This window comes from Oncorhynchus tshawytscha, linkage group LG09 (genome assembly GCF_018296145.1).
Source record: "Oncorhynchus tshawytscha isolate Ot180627B linkage group LG09, Otsh_v2.0, whole genome shotgun sequence".
Classification (NCBI taxonomy): domain Eukaryota; kingdom Metazoa; phylum Chordata; class Actinopteri; order Salmoniformes; family Salmonidae; genus Oncorhynchus; species Oncorhynchus tshawytscha.
This window is the reverse complement of record NC_056437.1, coordinates 80,647,188-80,667,021: the sequence shown is the minus strand read 5'-3', so window position 1 is coordinate 80,667,021 and position 19,834 is coordinate 80,647,188. Positions and strand designations below refer to the sequence as shown.

General features: G+C 43.5%; 2 protein-coding genes across 7 annotated transcripts; one reads left to right on the top strand and one right to left on the bottom strand.

Moving 5' to 3' along the window:
• The first annotated feature begins 325 nt into the window (after nt 1–325).
• On the top strand, nt 326–6,463 carry LOC112234536 (zinc finger protein Gfi-1b-like). Of its 2 annotated transcripts, XM_024402700.2 has the most exons (6): nt 326–1,452; nt 3,138–3,481; nt 3,687–3,859; nt 4,374–4,517; nt 4,631–4,796; nt 5,219–6,463. In XM_024402700.2, exons 1-6 carry the CDS (start codon nt 1,256–1,258, stop codon nt 5,413–5,415), a joined length of 1,221 nt encoding a protein of 406 aa, XP_024258468.1. In that variant the 5' UTR covers nt 326–1,255; the 3' UTR covers nt 5,416–6,463. The 2 variants fall into 2 exon arrangements, with proteins under 2 accessions (XP_024258468.1, XP_024258470.1); XM_024402702.2 differs by lacking the exon at nt 326–1,452 and having other exon boundaries at nt 2,888–3,481; nt 5,219–6,462.
• An 836-nt stretch (nt 6,464–7,299) lies between these two features.
• LOC112234534 (transforming growth factor beta receptor type 3) lies at nt 7,300–19,834 on the bottom strand. 5 transcript variants are annotated; one of them, XR_006084176.1, is made up of 18 exons: nt 19,332–19,834; nt 17,550–17,668; nt 16,004–16,173; nt 15,773–15,910; nt 15,336–15,510; nt 15,078–15,243; nt 14,765–14,909; nt 14,193–14,385; nt 13,819–14,024; nt 12,700–12,855; nt 11,876–11,962; nt 11,517–11,708; nt 10,626–11,135; nt 9,693–9,771; nt 9,506–9,565; nt 8,605–8,706; nt 7,997–8,138; nt 7,300–7,849 (listed from the first exon to the last, which is right to left on the bottom strand). XR_006084176.1 is itself a non-coding variant. In XM_024402696.2 (18 exons), the coding sequence occupies exons 2-17, from the start codon at nt 17,617–17,619 to the stop codon at nt 8,056–8,058; spliced, it is 2,532 nt and encodes an 843-aa protein (XP_024258464.1). In that variant the 5' UTR covers nt 17,620–17,668; nt 19,332–19,834; the 3' UTR covers nt 7,301–7,849; nt 8,054–8,055. The 5 variants fall into 5 exon arrangements, 4 of the variants coding, with proteins under 4 accessions (XP_024258464.1, XP_024258466.1, XP_024258465.1 ...); XM_024402696.2 differs by having other exon boundaries at nt 7,301–7,849; nt 8,054–8,138; XM_024402698.2 differs by having other exon boundaries at nt 7,301–7,849; nt 8,054–8,138; nt 17,556–17,668.

Here is a 19,834-nt window from a genome sequence, read left to right as displayed (position 1 = left end):
GAAAGCTATGATCTCTTATAGATGTCACATGTTAAATCCACTTCAATTAGTGTAGATGACGAGGAGGAGACAGGTTAAAGAAGGATTTTTAAGTCTAGAGACAGGTGAGACATGGATTGTGTACGTGTGAAATTCAGAGAGTGAAAGGGCAAGACTAAATATTTAAGTGCCTTTGAATGGGGTATGGTAGTAGGTGCCAGGCGCACCGGTTTCCGTCAAGAAGTGCAACGCTGCTGGGTTTTTGAAGCAGTTTCCCGTGTGTATCAAGAATGGTCCACATGAGAGTCAACATGGGCCAGCATCCTTGTGAAACACTTTCGACACCTTGTAGAATCCATGCCACAATTAATTGAGGCTGTTCTGAGGGCCTCTGACCTGTTTCCATCTAAGGTGTCATGTGCTGAGTCATACAGTGATCTCCAATGTAGTTTCTCTGTAATTCAATGGATATCAGCTGTAATACAGTTATCTTTGACATCTCACTTCTTGACTTCACTTGATTAGTAAAATCCTGTCATCTTCTAGCAGCTCTTTTAACCTTTGTTCTAGTGTGGGAGAGTGTTTCTATTTTATCTATTTCCTAAATTACCTCAGTCACAGGAAGAGAGTTGTGTGGGTTGTGTAATTATACACATTCCACACTGCATAGACACCAGTGATGTGTGTGTCAATAATCTCCCATAGCAAGATTACATGGTTAAAGTAAGGTCCCTATTTGTACGTGAGACTAAGGTATTTAAGCACAATCAAGTGACCTTAATGTACACACTTCCTACCCTCAGTCAGGCTGTTGCTACCGGTATCTCCAAGTTACCTGTGACTCAGTAGCATAGAACATTGACTCTCAAAGATGAACATGTTTGGATATGTGCTTGGACCTTCTTGTGTACGGTAGCAGGATCAGTCCTCTCTAGAGGTAAGACAACAGGCAGGATGCGAACAACAAGCTGAACACCGAGCACATGTATCCATTACAGAAGTTGGTTAACAACTGGGAATATCAGATTCGTTTTATTCAATCAAAAACTAAAACAAGGAAAACAGTTTATCTAGCTGATAGACTATTTCTGATTAGAAAATCTCTGGTGTAGATTAGAATAAATCTTGAAAAATAACCAATGTTATGTATCATTGTCACATACTGTAGTTATGTGTGTAAGAGCCAAATTAATGTTACAGTATGAGTTTAACAGATTAACATTTTTAATTTCTAGCCTTTAGGTAAATGCTTTGAATTGTACGCTGAGGACTTTGAATGTACTGTAAAGGTTGGCTGGTGTTGTTTTTTTTTAGCTTTCCCACAATCCTTTGTTCAGCAACTGCTTCAAAATCAAACCAAATCAATTGTTTTCTGTCATGTCATCAGTTAATGGGTGAGGGGGTAAAGAAAAGGGGATGTTACCGGCACCAAAGAGATAGCAACCACTCCAGATTCAACTGTGCATACAAGTGGTAAGTTAAAGAATTCAGCCTCTCTCCAGATTTCAACTTTATAATATGAGATTGGTGTTTAATGTTTAGCATGATTTTTATTGAATTTGAGGATCAATTCAGTACAGATATGAATCATTTTAATACTTTTAACTGACGAGCAATAAAAAATATTCAATATTTTTAGGATTGAGCTTGACTGAAAACTGACCAAAATAGGTTATTGTTTTTGCAAAAGTTTGTGTCGTTTATTAATATACAGCTAGGTGATCAATGGTAAAAAATATATTCTGATCATGTGTAGAATTGTGAATATCATTGGGAGAATTGCAAAGGAAATATGTTGTATTTGTAATTTGATTGCATTATATGGTAGGATTGTATGCTATTTTATGAATGATTTGGTTACATATGTCATATTTAGAAACGTTTGAAAACTTATAGAGAAGTAGATCTATTTAGTAAAAAGCTCAAAATGTATATATCACAACAGATCGTGAGATTTCAGTTTGAATTGCTTGACTTTAAAACAATGCCGGAGTCGGGTAGTCCTCAGAGAAAGAACTGCTTTTGAAATGGGTTTTTTAAACAGTGTGCAGGTGGCCATGATACATTTCTTACCCAAACCACAGGCTTTGGCATTTTAACTGAATATTTATCAACAGGTGTGTGTGTTTCACATTTACATACGAAGATAAGGAATACTAACTCAGAGCAACATGAGTGACATTACAGCTTACTATAAGTGTGATGTGTGTAAATATGTGCCAATCTGTATATTTTCACAAAGCAATTTTTAGAGATAATATATTATTCAAAATATTTGGTGAATGACTATGTTACATTACGTGGAAAATTCATTAATGAAAGTTAATGTTATCAAAAAATGTATTATCTCTAATTTTACTATCTCTTACAGCAGAAACACATATTTATATATCAAACTATTTTATGTCCATTACTTAATTGCAGCAAAATGTCATTACGATCCAAACACATTTCACATTCTCCAGAAATTCTATAAGTGAGTTGAATGATTCTGTGGATAAATATACTGAGTGTACAAAATATTAGGAACATGTTCTTTTTTCATGACATACAGTAGAGTGACCAGGTAAATCCAGGTGAAAGCTATGATCCCTTAACGATGTCACTTCAATCAGTGTAGATGAAGGGGAGGAGACAGGTTAAAGAAGCCATGAGATCATTGAGACATGGATAGTTTATATGTGCCATTCAGAGGGTGAGTGGACAAGACAAAACATTTAAATGCCTTTGAACAGGGTCTGGTAGAAGGACCGGTGCACCGGTTGTGTAAAGTACTGCAAGGCTACTGGGTGTCTTTTTCACACTCAACAGTTTCCCGTGTGTATCAAGAATGGTCCACTACCTAAAGGACACAATTGTGGGAAGCATTGGAGTCAACATGGGCCAGCATTCCTGTGGGACGCTTTCTACACCTTATAGAGTCCATGCCCCGACGAATTGAGTGCAACTCTATATTAGGAAGGTGTTGTTGGTGTTGTTTGGTATACTCAATGTATGTCTTTAGAGCATTGGTATTTGTAGAAAAATGAAATAAAAAAATCTATAAATAATATTAGTTTGTTGTTGTTCTTTAGTACAGAGGAACACTTTGTCAAAGAATCTGTCATTAAGTTGTGAGTACATTTCGAATGACCCCTCGTCTCTTGTCTGTTCTGTAGGTATTTATCTCTCTCACGCTCTGCAGCTTCCCCTTGCCTCAGCCCTGTCATGCCTCGCTCATTCCTGGTCAAGAGTAAGAGACCAGGGTCTCATCCCCCTTGCTTCTCTAAAGGCACCAGACACACAAACCCTGACCAGCCACAACTTCATAAAAATCATCACGACAGGCAGAACAGGGCGTGGCAGGAAGTAAGGTCCCCACATCGGAGCCCCTTCCAGGGCAACCTGTGCTCAGGGTCAGAAGTCAAGGACACCCTGGACTACCCCTGTCCTAGCTGGGACGCCATGGCAACCAGACCACACAGCACCTCGCCAGGTGACCTCTGGACCAACAGGTCTGCAGGTATCCGACGGATCCTGACTTTATGGCTCTACACTCTATTTATTGTAAATAATAAATAAGTAGATATAGATATTTGCATTTATTTGTATTGCATCGCATTAAACACTTCAAGTTGCCTCAATTTGATTGTCATAACTATCTTTATCAAATCAAAAATACTTTTTTATTTCAAACTCAATCTACTAGTATGCCACTTACTCCACAGAAACCCAAGGGTACGATGGTGTGGAGCCTTCCGAGTCTGCCCTGCCCTGGTACCCACACTGGCCCCGGGGCCCTGACAGAGAGAGGGAGCTGGAGAAACTGGTCCATTTCTTACTGAGCCACAGGCCACATATGGACCTCAATTCCACCAGCCCATGCCCCCTCTGTGAAAAGGTAAGAAGAACCAGCAAGGGTCAGGAATTACAATATAATCAGAACAGCACATCCGCCCTTGTAGGGTGTATCGATCAAAAGTGTGTGGTTCCAAACCATGCAAACACCTTCAGGCATGACTAAATCAAATCAAATCAAATTTTATTTGTCACATACACATGGTTAGCAGATGTTAATGCGAGTGTAACTAGAGTAAATGAGATACTGTTTGGTGTTTAGTAGAGTGGTGAAAAATGTACTCGACAGGGCTCTGTGACATGTCAGAAAATCAAATCAAATCAAATCAAATTTATTTATATAGCCCTTCGTACATCAGCTGATATCTCAAAGTGCTGTACAGAAACCCAGCCTAAAACCCCAAACAGCAAGCAATGCAGGTGTAGAAGCAAAATTACATAACAGATTTGTTTGGTGTGAGAATTGAGGCTGTGAGGGGTAATTGTGTTGAATATGGTTGACATCTCTGGGAGTATGAGCTACATCTGCTGTTACTCTTAGCTTTCTCTTTTCTCAGGTCTTGTACTCAGGAGCTGTACTGAAGACTCATTTACTCAGGTCACGTACATGCGTGCATGCAGTCCCATTGGCCACGTCAGCCAAAGCCCCAGAGCACCCCTACGAGTTCAAACAAGCTCTGGGCATGTACGGAAGACCAAAGGTATATCTGGCAGAAGTACATTGGTGGAGGTCTCTCCACTTCCCAACACAAACTATATAAAAATACTAAGTGGCAAAATCCTGACCACATCTCTGTGAATATGTGTGTTCCAGGAGCGTAGCTATAGCTGTAAGGAGTGTGGGAAGGTATTCAAGCGCTCCTCCACCCTGTCCACCCACCTGCTCATCCACTCTGACACCAGGCCCTACCCCTGCCAGTACTGTGGCAAGAGGTTCCACCAGAAGTCAGACATGAAGAAACACACCTTCATACACACAGGTATATGTTTATCCTGTATCTTATACCATCTATTGCATCTTGCCTATGCCGCTCTTACATATATTCATATGTACATATTCTTATTCCATCCCTTTAGATGTGTGTCCATTAGGTAGTTGCACTGTTGGAACTAGAAGCACAAGTATTTCACAACACTTGCATTAACATCTGCTAACCATGTGTATGTGACCAATACAAATATATTTGATTTGAGGTGCGGGGAGGTACACTGTAAGGACACATACACAAATGAACATAGGTCAGCTGGTGTGTGTACATTATAGTACAACTAACATACACATTGTGCAAAGGTTGCTTACATCTGAAGTTAGGATTCTGCCCTGCACACTGGGTGCTGTCACAGAGTATCTCTCTTCTTGAATTCTATGTCATGTCCTGCTGTCTGTCCCTGTCTGTCTCAGGTGAGAAGCCCCATGTGTGCCAGGTGTGTGGCAAGGCCTTCAGCCAGAGCTCCAACCTCATCACCCACAGCCGTAAACACAGCAGCTACTGGCCCTTCAGCTGCATGCACTGCCAAAGCAGCTTCCAGCGCAGACTGGACCTACAGCGCCACCAGGAGACACAATGTGTCCATAGCAGCGTGTACACACAGAGCTGAGGCCACGGGTATAATGGAAATTTGTATTACATAAGTACTGAATGTAGCACAAGAATGAGTGCTTTGTATAGATTGTTGACTGGTATTTGCAGTACCATTTTTATATGGTACTTTGATCAGTGACTGAGGCTAAGCACATTACTTATGTTCAAGTTATTTGGCCATTTGTTTTTGTGGATTTGCTTTCGCTCACAGCTTTTCAGGTTGACTGTTTGGATAGTGCCTTGAGGGGACCTGATCACTTTAACATCTCTAGCAATGTCATATATAGTGTACGAGCTGGATTCCATTATTAGCGCAGAAGATCAGCGTTGTAGCCAGTTGAAATGTAAAGATAATTTTCGATTGAGCCAACATATTTTTTTATTTTTTATTTTTTTTAACCTTTATTTTACTAGGCAAGTCAGTTAAGAACAAATTCTTATTTTCAATGACGGCCTAAGAACAGTGGGTTAACTGCCTGTTCAGGGGCAGAACGACAGATTTTGTACCTTGTCAGCTCAGGGATTTGAACTTGCAACCTTTCGGTTACTAGTCCAATGCTCTAACCACTAGGCTACACTGCCACGAATGCTGTCTCCGCCAACACGGAAACATTGCCTTTAAATGTCAGTCACGCTTTAACGCTACGGATTATTTAAAAAAAACGTGGTTTGTAGAGTGACAAAGCAAACCCCTATTTCCCACTGTAATTGTCAATTTTCCTCAGAGAGCCGTTGCAATTGTAGCTCCCATTGTTGGTGTATGAATGAACCTGCCATTTTCACTGTGGCAGCCCACCCAAGGGCATAATAATATACATCCAGCCCATGGGGAACATGACAGCAGTACGAGCAGAGAGAGACAATGATTATGTTGAAGTGATGCTCCACAATTATGGCGAGACAACGTGACTGTATATTTTCAGTGTCACAGCCTGGTCAGCATGAGTATATATAAAAAGGGATTTAGATTAAAAATAAATACTCTGTTTAAGTTGAGAATTTCTGGGGCTTCATTCATTGTTCTCTCCCGCACTTTATTTGAAGATTAAACACAAAAACTCAGCCACAGATATTTAATTTAAATAGCAACAGCACAGGTAATATCAAACAAAGGGTCACAGTTACAATTATATATATATATACACAATAAGGATCTGGATAATGGCAATTCCCCTCACACACATTCTACTCATGACATATATTTGACTTCATGTGTTCCTCCTCTTTAAACTCTGTAGTGCTTATTTCTGTTTTAGCATTAGGCTATGTTCAGATTCATGCTCGTCCTATAGCCAGTAATCACACCATTCCATTCTATGAGCCCAGGTTATGACATTGTAGATACAGTGTAATGGATCAGATGCACTGAATAGTATTTCTTCCAACACTTTGAGGAGTTGCTGAGGCCATGTACCTGTAGACATTCATGTAGCCTCAGTCTTTCAGACCTTTACACAACTCATTGCTTCAAGCATGTGTACACCAAGTATACAAAACATTAAGGACACATTCCTAATATTGAGTTGCACCCCCCCTCCCTTTTGCCCTCAGAACAGCCTTAATTATTTGGGGCATGGACTGTACAAGGTATCGAAAGCGTTCCACAGGGATGCTGGCCCATGTGGACTTCAATGCCTCCCACAGTTGTGTCCTGTAGGTAGTGGACCATTCATGATACACACGGGAAACTGCGGGGGGGTGAAAAACTCAGCAGCGTTGTAATTCTTGACACAAACTGGTGTCCCTGGCACCTACTACCATTCCCCGTTCAAAGGCACTTAAATATTTAGTCTTGCCCATTCACTCTCTGAATTTCACACGTACACAATCCATGTCTCAATTGTCTCAAGGCTTAAAAATCCTTCTTTAACCTCTCCTCCCCTTCATCTCCACTGATTGAAGTGGATTTAACAAGGGATCATAACTTTCACCTGGATTCACCTGGTTAGTCTATATCATGGAAAGAGCAGGTGTTCTCAATGTTTTGTATACTCAGTGTAGATGTATTTACACACACCAGACATGGGTTCAAAAACTATTTAGGGTATTTCAATTACTTTCAAAGACATTTTGAAGTAAGTATCTGGATATTTTTCAGTACTTAAATATTGGAATGAATTTGGAAATGCTCAACTATTTTCAAATACAAATATTAAAATACTGCATGCATTTGAACCCAGGTCTGTTTGGTCCTAGGGTTTTTGAAATAATATATTTGAAAATATTTTCTGCTATTTATAGGAAGTTATTTTTTAAATACTTCCAAGTAAAAATAGCTGATTGGCCACATTATTTGAAAATACAAAAATACACAGAAAATAAGTATTTAAATAACAAATACTTAAATATGCATGTATTTCAACCCAGGTCTGACACACTCACAGACACACACCAGGTGTTTCATCTTCTGTTCCACTTTACCCTCGGTCTCAGATTTCCCAGAGGAAACACTGAAAATTAGATATTTAGAGTATTTATTACACATGATACGAGATATCACTATTGCAATCTGCAGGTGCTTGACTAATTCACAAATGGCTCTAGTGCCACCATGATAAGTCTATAGAATACTAGTCTAAATTTGACAATCTCTTTACTTTGTGGTCCCCCAGCTGCTGTGTGTGTTGTTCCACTCTTATCACATTCCATCTCACCTCTACACAGAGCTGTTGGAAGAGTCTAATAAGGCAGGGTTAGTATTCTCGATCAGGCCCCCTCTTCTGGTTGGTGGAGGAGCCCCTGCAACCAATCACATGTCAAGTGTTTCACTAACATTTATTCATGGCAAAAAAAAACAGCATTTCTCTCAAAAATAATAAGAAAGTTGTCATAGTATCTTCTCGTACACTAGGTCAAATAAAATCAAATGTTATTTGTCACATGCTTCGAAAAAACAACAGGTGTAGACTAACAGTGAAATGCTTACTTACGGGCCCTTCCCAAAAATGCAGAGAGAAAGAAAATAGAGAAATAATAAAATGAGTAACGATAACTTGGCTTTATATAAGGGTAACCAGTACCAAGTGGATGTGCAATTAATTAAGGTAAATATGTACATAACTAGAAATAACTAGAAATAAAGTGACAGATAATAAACAGTAGCAGCAGGTATAGAATGTTCTCTGTTTATGTGAATATGGTGGTATAACTCAGTATTTTGGCCTTTGGTCCAGGATAGACTTTAGGAACTGTCCCGTGTGGTTACCTGTGTGAGAGTAGATGCACCATAGCGCCCCCATCAGGCTGATGCCCAGAAGGAAAGCAACAAACACAATCCCCAACACTGAGCCTGTGTCTACCCCAGAGCCTGGGTGACAAAAACATGGGAGGGAAAAGTAGCAGATAAGCCAAATCCCAGTTATCATCGCTGTTGTAATAATACACACATGTAGGAACACCCGGGAGTTGATATTATGGTTAGGGTTGAACCGGGTGAGGACATGAAGCAAGGGTTAGGGTTGAGGCTAGGGTTAGGGTTGAATTGGGGTGTGGACATGAAGCAAGGGATAGGATTGAGGCTAGGGTTAGGGTTTAACCAGGGTGTGGACCTGAAGTTAGGGTTAGGGTTGAGGCTAGGGTTAGGGTTTAACCAGGGTGTGGACCTGAAGGTAGGGTTGAGGCTAGGGTTAGGGTTGAGGCTAGGGTTGGGGTTTAACCAGGGTGTGGACCTGAAGGTAGGGTTAGGGTTGAGGCTAGGGTTAGGGTTTAACCAGGGTGTGGACCTGAAGGTAGGGTTAGGGTTGAGGCTAGGGTTAGGGTTAGGGTTGAGGCTAGGGTTAGGGTTGAACCAGGGTGTGGACCTGAAGGTAGGGTTAGGATTGAGGCTAGGGTTAGGGTTAGGGTTGAGGCTAGGGTTAGGGTTGAGGCTAGGGTTAGGGTTTAACCAGGGTGTGGACCTGAAGGTAGGGTTAGGGTTGAGGCTAGGGTTAGGGTTGAACCAGGGTGTGGACCTGAAGGTAGGGTTAGGGTGAGGCTAGGGTTAGGGTTTAACCAGGGTGTGGACCTGACGGTAGGGTTAGGGTGAGGCTAGGGTTAGGGTTTAACCAGGGTGTGGACCTGACGGTAGGGTTAGGGTTGAGGCTAGGGTTAAAGTTACAGTTACTTACTGCTGTGGGCTGGGATAGGCTTGGGTAGCTGAGACACACTGGGCATTTGACCTCTCTGACCTAGAGAGAGAAAGAGAGAGTTGGATAAGAAGAGAGAAACAACCTTTTACACAGAGTGAAAGTGAATTACTTCAGGCCCATGTATTGAGGAGGTGGACCACTCCACCAATGACCATCTACTACTCACCAGCAGGTGGCGCCAGCTGTCTGGCCACACCAACGGGCTGATAGACCAGCATGGGTCTGGAGAAGTTTCTGTACTCACACTGACAGAGAGAAGAGAGAGGAAGATAAGCAGTGGCAGAATTAGGTATAGGCGACATTGGCATCCGCCCAGGGTGGCATCCTGCAGTTAGCAAATAAAAAAAGAAAATTGGGAACGGTGAAATTTGCACGATTGGTTTTCTATCGCTCATTTGCACGTCACGTCAATAATATCATGTCACCGTGTGGGACTGTGGGTCAATTAACCTTGTCGAAGTGGGCGCCCTGATTCTAGTTTGTGAGCTAGGGAAGGTCTCCCACTCAGAAGTATGAGATGTAGAGGGGGGCGGGGGTAGGTTACCCTCAGGTCTTCCTATCAAATAGCACACCTCTAACTATGTACAGTACTAACGCAATTATTAAAATCAGTCACACTACGAAATGCTACTAAATAAATCACAATAAATTCATAATACTGTGAATATATAGTTTCATAGACATTTTTCCGGGTTGTGCAAAACCATTAAGAATAATATAAAAGCAGTCTGCACACCAACAAGGTGAATTGGTTTAGTCTTGACAGTGTTGGGGGATGGGTAATGTAGTGATGCTCGGGTGCCAAATCAACACAAATTTGTTTCTATTTGTCTTTTTTACTTCTTTTTGATATTAGTCTTATGTTTGTATATATTTTTATATTTCTATAGTTGAAATGTTATGATTATTTATTTGTGATTTGTGTTATTCCAAATGTCTGAATAAAAATGACAGTTAGTGCAGAATCGTGCTTTTTTTGTTGCTGGGGTTGGGGGGGCGCTGAAGGGAGCCATACAAGCTAGAACCGCCACTGAGGGTAAGTCATTACTTTTAGTCATTAATACTACTAGCCATTATGAATACAGAACATGTACTGTACCTGTTGACTGGGTAGTTCAGATACGAGGGCAGGGATACGGAGGCCCCAGGGATTTGGACAGCCACTCTGTATTATGGCCGTTGGAGGCCCCTGGGTCACTGACTCAGGGCCACACAGACAGATGCGACAGTGCAGGAACTGGACAGAGTTGTTGTAGATGGGCCGAAGGACAAAACTGAACCTCAGACTGTGTATCTGGTCCTCCTCTCCTCCCATTCCTCCATCGCTCTCACCGTGTTCTCTTTTTCTCAATCCTGCTTTGTTCCTCCAAGCCCTTCCTGGATGCCTGAATGATAGGACTCTAGGTACCTCCTCTTCCTCTTCATAATATTCCTCATCATCCTCATCTTCCTCTTGGCCATGTGCCATGTTGCTGAGTGTCAGTGAGGAGTCAGCGGAGCAGCCGTCTCTAATGACTGACCAGCCAGGGGACACACGGGGGTCTGATAGAGGAGACACCATGCAGGACCGCACCTCCACACCCCCACCGAGGGCCCCCTTAGAGGAAAGCTTGGCAAAAACAGTCAGAGACAATATGGGTAACACATTACTTTATCATGGTCTTATTACTGAGTTGATATTTTGTAAGTAGAGTGTAATAAGTATTGTAATTACACTAGTACTGTAATTTGTAGTACTCTGTTACAACCTGCTGTGCTCTAGTGCTGTAATAGCAGGGCTACAGAGTTCTTATAGAAATGACTTATTGTGACATATCTAGATGTGATTATAATAGCCTTCTGGTAGAAGTCTTCTCTGAGCTTGAGGCAGCTGATACTGTAGAAGACGAGCAGAGGGAGAAACACAAGTAGCACTTGCAGCAGGAGCTACATCAGCAGATAGACAGGCAGACAGACAATTAAACACACACACATAGCTTGGCAAACTGACCTCCACATAGACACGGTTGTCAGCAGTGATGGTACAAGGACCGGTCTGCCTCTGCTCATAGCCCTCTGTAACAAACAGCTGCAGTGAAACCAGTGGGCCGGCCCTGGCCCTTGGGAGAGGCCCCGGCCCCTGCAGAGTGGGCTGCTCCACAGGAAGGCTTGGGACACTGGGGACTGCAGCAAAACAGCTGAACTAAGAGGACAATGGAAAAGAGGGATATGTATGGAATGATAAGGACAAGCATAGATATACATGTCTCTGTCTCACACACACACACACACACACACACACCAAACACACACTAATATTTGGTGAAAATGGACCACACATACACAAACACACAACCTGTATCATCTCACATGTATGACCAGTGGAGTCCACTCTGTGGGCTCCTCGTCTGTCTCATTGCCCATGGCAACCAGAGGCTTGTTTCTCCATAGCAACACCTGAGAGGATGGATAGACACAAAACAGTGAGAGGTCAGTAGATATACAGTATTAGTAGATCGTAGTTCATTCACATGCTACATGTCTGTCTCACTGCCTCCCTCCTCTCCTGCTCCCTTTCCTCCACCACTCCCACTACCCTCTCTCCCTCCCTCCAGCCCCCTGCTCCCACACTCCCGTCCCCAGGCCTAGCTACACTCAGGTTGATCAGCAGTGTTCCGGACACTCTAACCTAGGTCACCCATGTGGCGCCTGGGGGAGGTAAGACAGACTACTTACACAACCTCAGGAGCCCTTCAGATCACACTAACCAACAACAACACAATTACAGCCCTGCTCTTCTACTCTCTTCTCTCATCCTCTGCCTTTCTACTGTGCAGCTCTCTCAATCTCACAGATAGATACACAGACAGACACACAGACACACAGTGAGGGGCTCCATAGTGACCTACATGTCCCTCTCCCCCTCCCCACCTAAGTGAAGGCCATCACTGCTCTATCTCCCCATCAGATCTGCCTCTCAGATGAGGCTGCCGGACGTCCCTATTACACAGCTCTTTCTCTTTCTGCTGACTGTGTTTAGCACAGAATCACTTGTAAACGGCTGCATGCATGGTTCAATTACCATTTTGGTGAGACAAGAACATTGCAAAACATGGTGAGACACAAAAATGTCACAAAACATGTTAAAATGTTCTCTGCAGATATTTTACCCCTTAAAACCACCTCTGTCTTACCGCATTTTTGTACTGTACCCCTCTGGGCTCTCCCTGCAGCACCCCTTCAGTCCCACAGGAAATGACCGGGAATGCCAACAAGAAATGGCTGCTGTTGGACTGGGCCAGGCACTGAGGATCCCGCAGTGTCACCTCCGACACCGGGAGAGACAGGGTCTGTGTGAAAGAGAGCATCACAAAAGCTACACTAAGTACCATCATAAGAACCTACAATACACTGTAGGTCTACATGCAGTATATTGGTATTTGTATGCCATAACCTCGCTAACAGGCTAAACTACCAGTACAACCATAACCTCGCTAACACGCGAAACTACCAGTACAACCATAACTATCTTTCTATCTCTCTCTCTCTCTCTCTCTCGGAGTACCTGAGCCCTAGGAACATGCCTCAGGACTACCTGGCATGATGACTCCTCGCTGTCCCCAGTCCACCTGGCCGTGCTGCTGCTCCAGTTTCAACTGTTCTGCCTGCGGCTATGGAATCCTGACCTGTTCACCGGACGTGCTACCTGTCCCAGACCTATTATTTGACCATGCTGGTCATTTACGAACATTTGAACATCTTGGCCATGTTCCGTTATAATCTCCACCCGGCACAGCCAGAAGAGGACTGGCCACCCCTCATAGCCTGGTCCCTCTCTAGGTTTCTTCCTAGGTTTTGGACTTTCTAGGGAGTTTTTCCTAGCCAACGTGCTTCAACACCTGCATTGCTTGCTGTTTGGGGTTTTAGGCTGGGTTTCTGTACAGCACTTTGAGATATCAGCTGATGTACGAAGGGCTATATAAATACATTTGATAACCTCGCTAACACGCTAAACTACCAGTACAACCATAACCCCGCTAAACTACCAGTACAACTATAACCTCGCTAAACACGCTCAACTACCAGTATAACCATAACCCCGCTAAACACGCTAAACTACCAGTACAACCATAACCCCGCTAAACTACCAGTACAACTATAACCTCGCTAAACACGCTCAACTACCAGTATAACCATAACCCCGCTAAACACGCTAAACTACCAGTACAACCATAACCCCGCTAAACTACCAGTACAACCATAACCCCGCTAAACACGCTAAACTACCAGTACAACCACATAGTGAAAGTGACCTGCAGAATGTGCCTGTCCACTGCCACGTTGAGTCGTCCGTCCTGACACTGCACACTGACGGCCTCCCAGCCCCCACTGGTCCTTCCACCTCCCTCACTCAGCCACTGTCTCAGCCTGCGCTCCTGGACCCAAGGGGGCCTGCCATCCAGCATACGCACAGGGGGGTCACCCTCTGTGGGAAGGGAGAGAAAGAGAGAGAGGTGTGCTAACACACAGAACAGCACTTTTTAGGGATAACATGACCTTCAATATTGGGAGACAACATAATTAATCAGGAGAAACACCAACACAAACGCACTGTTAGGAAACACAAAATAAACCATCCAGTTCACTCACACAATGAGGGACACAAGAGACACACACAGGTCCTGACCTGTCCCTCCCCCAGCCAGTCTGATCACAAAGTGATTGGCCAGGTCAGCCTCTGTGTATGAGGCCACTTTGGGAAAGCCACTCCGATTGGCCCAGCTCAAAAGGTCATGGGTGGTAGAGAGGTCAGAGGTGAGCATGCTAGTCAGTGTCAGGTCAGGCTCCGGAGGGTAGAGTGGGGACACGCTGTTGGAGGACTGAGAGGAAAGAACAAGGGAGAGAAAATGGTCAAAGAAATGCATAAATGTGATGTTTGTGTTACAAGATAACCTGGCAAACCCTGTCAAAGCCAAGTTGAATGTGTTTATTTATCAACAAGATAACCTGAGAGATATTTCCATTGATATTTGGAACTCACATTGAGGTTTTGAAATCACGTTTAGTTTGGCCTTCACTCAATGACTGTATTGCTCCTTTAATTTATTTAGCTATTTTGTCCATTTCATCATTTTTTAAAAACTTATAACACTTTTATGACTTTTATACCAAACTCCAGAACAGGTGAAGGACCCATTCTAGCCCACATGATAGGAGAAATACCATAATGTGTCAAGTTTTACTGGATAGGATCCTCACATAGACAGAGATGTGTCCCCGGAGCCCTGGCACTGTGAGAGCCCAGTTGACTGGAACGGCACTAATGAGGATCAGCACCAATTTGTGCCACCCAGCATTGGCCACTGGGGGCACCAGAGAAATAGTCACCTCCACCTGCAGAGAGCTGGGATAGAGGGAGAGACCGGTCACTGAAAGGCATAGAGAGGGAGAGAATGCTTTGAAAATGATTAAGGGATAACTCAATAGCTCAACATTGTATTACTTGAACAGCTTCAGAGATTGATATTCTCCACATGATTTTCTTCACATGCTGGAGACGTCCTAAACTTACCCACAAAGCCCTGACCCTGCTGAAAGGAGCTTGATGACATGCACTTCTGGGTCGCCTCCGCCAACTGGAGCACAGCCCTGTACTTCCTGTGGCTGCAGGTCAGAGGTCAGGTAGTTGTGTGACAGGAACAGAGACTGCAGCTGGCACACGCTGGGCATGGTGATATCTGGAGGTCAGAGGGGAGACTTGGTTGGAGAGGGAGAGAGGTCAGAAAGACCAGGGTCGTGTATTAGTTGTATGTGTGTGGGGCGGGCTCACCCTCGCCCACACGGACGTAGACGCGGTTGGCACTGGCTGTGTGTGTGAGGGAGGACAGGGAGCCATGGCGATGCATTGCCCATCGCAGCAAAGCCCGCGGACGGAAAGGCAGAGAGGGCATAGGCTGCACCTGCACTGCCAGACTGTAGGGCTGCACTGTAGAGTTAGGAGAGACCTGGGGCAAAGGGGGGACACTGTGGTTACATAGAGAGACATGATAACACATAGTAATAGAAACATTCATTTGTGGGGGCCTATGTTTCTAAAACAACACACTTGCACAGACATACACACTAACACACTGGAAAGGTCAATACTTTTATCAGTTCCTCATGGGAGGAAGTAAATACTCTCATCAAAACTGTTTTTTTGGGGGGTGAATGATTAATGACTAAAAGAGGTACACACACCACATGAGCACGCACGCACAGACTGACCTGCACCAGCACAGGCAGATCCGGGGGTAGTCTCTCAGCCTCCAGCCACCAGCGTACTGGTTGCTTGGAGCTCAGTACCAGGATGAGGGTTTGACGGGGGGGGTGAGACAGAGACAGGGGTCTCAGGAGCACAGTCACCTGGAAGGGAAGAGAGGGGGTCAGGGCAGGGAGGCACAACGTATTGGGAGTGATTGTGGATGTGTCCTACTGTGAGAAACAGAGAGGAAGCACCTGTTTGTCAGGGCTGCGTGTCCCTCTCCCCACAGCGATCACATGGGTCTCTTTCTCCCCGCTCTCTCTGGCTGCACAGCCCGGGCCGGCCTCAAAGCGCTCCAACAGCCCCTGCACAGGGTGAAGCGCCCCGGCTGGAGACAGAGAGCACTGCAGTTCCCCACAGTCAACTGCACAGTTGCAAAGACAACCAGAGGTCACTCAAATGGAGCTACGGCTGTATACTCTGTTTACGAGGAACATTGAGGACAAACTAATATAGATTGGGTCTCTTGTGGAAGAGATACAATGAAAACTAAAACACTTGATGTCCCTGAAAAAGACAACACAGAGAGACCATCTGAACTTAGCAACTTTAAACAATGCTACAGCCACTTTAAATAATGCTACCTAATATAATGTTTACATACCCTACATTATTCATCTCATATGTATACGTATATACTGTACTCTATATCATCTACTGCATCTTTATGTAATACATGTATCACTAGCCACTTTAACTATGCCACTTTGTTTACATACTCATCTCATATGTATATACTGTACTCGATACCATCTACTGTATCTTGCCTATGCCGCTCTGTACCATCACTCATTCATATATCTTTATGTACATATTCTTTATCCCCTTACACTTGTGTGTATAAGACAGTAGTTTTGGAATTGTTAGTTAGATTACTTGTTGGTTATTACTGCATTGTCGGAACTAGAAGCACAAGCATTTCGCTACACTCGCATTAACATCTGCTAACCATGTGTATGTGACAAATAACATTTGATTTGATTTGAGGTTTGGTAATAGGCAGGATGGACGGGGTCAGCAGCAGACTCTCTGCTCTCACTGACAAACAGGAGAAACAAGTCTCTGTCAATCCGCCACATAAACACACTAGTGCTCCACTCGACTGCTCTGGTCTCAGACAAGCCCTCTCACTCAGCCTCTCTGTCTACGTCTCAGTCTGTCTCTGGTTCTTGCTCTCTTCTTCCAGTCAGTGGCCGTTAGCCCACTATGACTAAAAGACAACTTGTTGTTCTCGGACTGAACAGAACTAACTGGGGAATGCCCCCTGACTGAACTTTCTATTTTTTTTCTTTACTTCTCTGAATATTCCACTTTCACTTTGCTAAACCCAAATCTGACTATTTGACACATAGCTCTTTGAAGGCAGAGTCACTCTGGGAGGTACTTTTGAGAGAAAGTATTAAAGTTGTACTATTCAGTATGGAAACATCCCATAGAATTAACAGTACCTCTATAACGGTCTCCTACCTCTTCAAAGAATATCTTAAAGAATCCCACAGCACCTCCCCCCATTTCTTAAAATAAAAATACAAATGGCTTTTCATGAACTCGCACTTGAATGTGTCAGTGAACTAGCACTGACTTTGCTGACAGCTACTTTATTGAGGAAAATGTACTTATTATGACTGTGATATGTGGTTGTCCGACCTAGCTATCTTAAGATGAATGTACTAATTGGAAGTCAATCTGGATAAGAGCATCTTCTAAATGACTAAAATGTCCATGTAAATGTCTTGTTACCCTTACGTCCTGTTCTCTCCCCCAGTAGAAAGAGGCAGAAGAGAATCCACCCAGTCCCTGACACCATCATGACTATTCTCCAGGAGTGAATTCAATGGGAGAGTCCCTCTTGCGACATCCTGAGGGGGAAAAGAGAGTGATTAATACAGTGGTCTAGACGGAGTCTTTAACAAGAGACCAAGTTCTCTGTGTGCATAATGTTATATTGGACAGGCTGAGAGAACAGATGGATAATATGTATCCAAATAGAGGAGGAACAAACACTAGAGCAAGGACAGAGTTTACCCAGGGAACAAACACTAGAGCAAGGACAGAGTTTACCCAGGGAACAAACACTAGAGCAAGGACAGAGTTTACCCAGGGAACAAACACTAGAGCAAGGACAGAGTTTACCCAGGGAACAAACACTAGAGCAAGGACAGAGTTTACCCAGGGAACAAACACTAGAGCAAGGACAGAGTTTACCCAGGGAACAAACACTAGAGCAAGGACAGAGTTTACCCAGGGAACAAACACTAGAGCAAGGACAGAGTTTACCCAGGGAACAAACAACATAACAAAGTAATCTCTCCCACTGGGTTCTCATTTTCAGAACTTCCTCATTCTTCTCCCATTCTGGACAGTATCACACTCTTAGTGGATTTTTTCTTCTCTGTGTTCTGCCAATTGCAACTCTAAAAACATTTGTCAATAACATGCTTTGAAGGCAAAATCTGTGATTTCAAAACGCCCGACTGATAAGATGAGTTACAGGGGTGCCGGAAAGTAAGTACCCTAAAGTTGATAGAAGCTTTGGATACCATGCAATCAGGTCTGACATTCAGTGAGATTGACATGATAGTATTAAACATATTTTGACTCCATTGTTTGTTTATATAGAATACAAATAGGTCTGTACATCTTTCCTTAGCCTTGTTGAGTATATAAATGCAATATGATCAAAGGTCATGTACCCACTTATCTCATAATTGTCATGTGCCGATCTTTATTCTGTGTCTGATAGTGACACACATCATATAATGCTGTGAGACAGAATTGGGGGTCGTTGTTCGGGACCGGTTGACCAGTTTATTGTCCTTGAGTGGGCTCCCGAGTGGTGCAGCGGTCTAAGGCACTGCATCTCATTGCTAGAGGCGTCACTACTGACCCTGGTTCAATTGCAGGCTGTATCACAACTGGCTGTGATTGGGAGTCCCATAGGGTGGTGCACAATTGGCCCAGCCTCCTCTGGGTTAGGGTTTGGCCAGGGTAGGCCATCATTGTAAATAATCATTTGTTCTTAACTGACTTGCCTAGTTAAATAAATACAAAAAATAAGGATCAGAGGACGCCCAGACAACACACACCGACCCATTGAGATAATGACATGTCATTAACTGGCGCGCAAAACGCTAATCTCTTCCACTCAAACTTGCCCAGAAAGAACTCACCACGAACTGCAAAATAACGGCTAATGGGGCCAGAAACAAACATTTAACAATTGATTGGTCTTGATGAGTACTATGAGAATGCAGAGGAATAAACTATATATACTTTCTCTAACAGTGTCATTCAAAACAGTTGTTATATTATTTGTCTCATGTTGCTGAATCCCTTGGCTAATTCATGACAAATATTTAGAACTTCACTCGAAGAAAAAATGCATTAGCCCAGTCAGAATTCACTAGAAATAAAAAAGTAAATAAACCTAAAATGATTCAATTTAAACGGACCACAACTCACAGCACTTCGAATATCTCTCCTGACTTCTGAATACAGGCTATAATAAAAGTCGTAACTCACCTGTGACAGCTCCCCGTGGAGCTGGACGTTGAAAGCAGACTGTCGATCAACTAGTGATTCTCAGGTTAAGACCATTCAATCATTGGTTAAGACCAGTGACCACAGGACTGTATTGGCGTATATCACAGCGGGCTACACACCCTCTGTACCCCCTTTCAATACTAGAGAAAATAACAGAAAATTGCCTTTACCAAATCTATGTGCTGCTGCTTCAGGCGTCCAGAGACGCACTGGGTGGCATTTCAGATGGGGTATTGCATTGACATCATAATTTTCGATAAGCCAAAGAAATCAAAAGTTAAGACAGCGTAATATTTTTAGAGGTGAGATCCGGAATTTAAAGAGATTCCCTCGAAATAGTATAAAAGCCAGGGGAGGGGCAAGGAATGGGGCCATAGACGGGAGAGAGAAAAGAGAATGGGGTCTAAAAACGCACAGAAACGTAGAAGGCAACAGGAAGAAGAGAATGAGAGAGGACGAAGCGTAAAGGGGAAGAGGAGGGA

What these genes read in the sequence shown, in the direction of transcription:
- LOC112234536 (XM_024402700.2), top strand. Translation starts at nt 1,256, where the DNA reads ATGTACTGTAAAGGTTGGCTGGTGTTGTTTTTTTTTAGCTTTCCCACA. An exon ending in CTGGACCAACAGGTCTGCAG is followed by an intron (nt 3,482 to 3,686) that starts GTATCCGACGGA and finishes CTTACTCCACAG; the next exon opens with AAACCCAAGGGTACGATGGT. An exon ending in ACACACCTTCATACACACAG is followed by an intron (nt 4,797 to 5,218) that starts GTATATGTTTAT and finishes TGTCTGTCTCAG; the next exon opens with GTGAGAAGCCCCATGTGTGC.
- LOC112234534 (XM_024402696.2), bottom strand. Translation starts at nt 17,619, where the DNA reads ATGATGGTGTCAGGGACTGGGTGGATTCTCTTCTGCCTCTTTCTACTG. An exon ending in GGGGACACATCTCTGTCTAT is followed by an intron (nt 14,386 to 14,764) that starts GTGAGGATCCTA and finishes CTTTCCTCTCAG; the next exon opens with TCCTCCAACAGCGTGTCCCC. An exon ending in GTGCATCTACTCTCACACAG is followed by an intron (nt 8,139 to 8,604) that starts GTAACCACACGG and finishes GATTGGTTGCAG; the next exon opens with GGGCTCCTCCACCAACCAGA.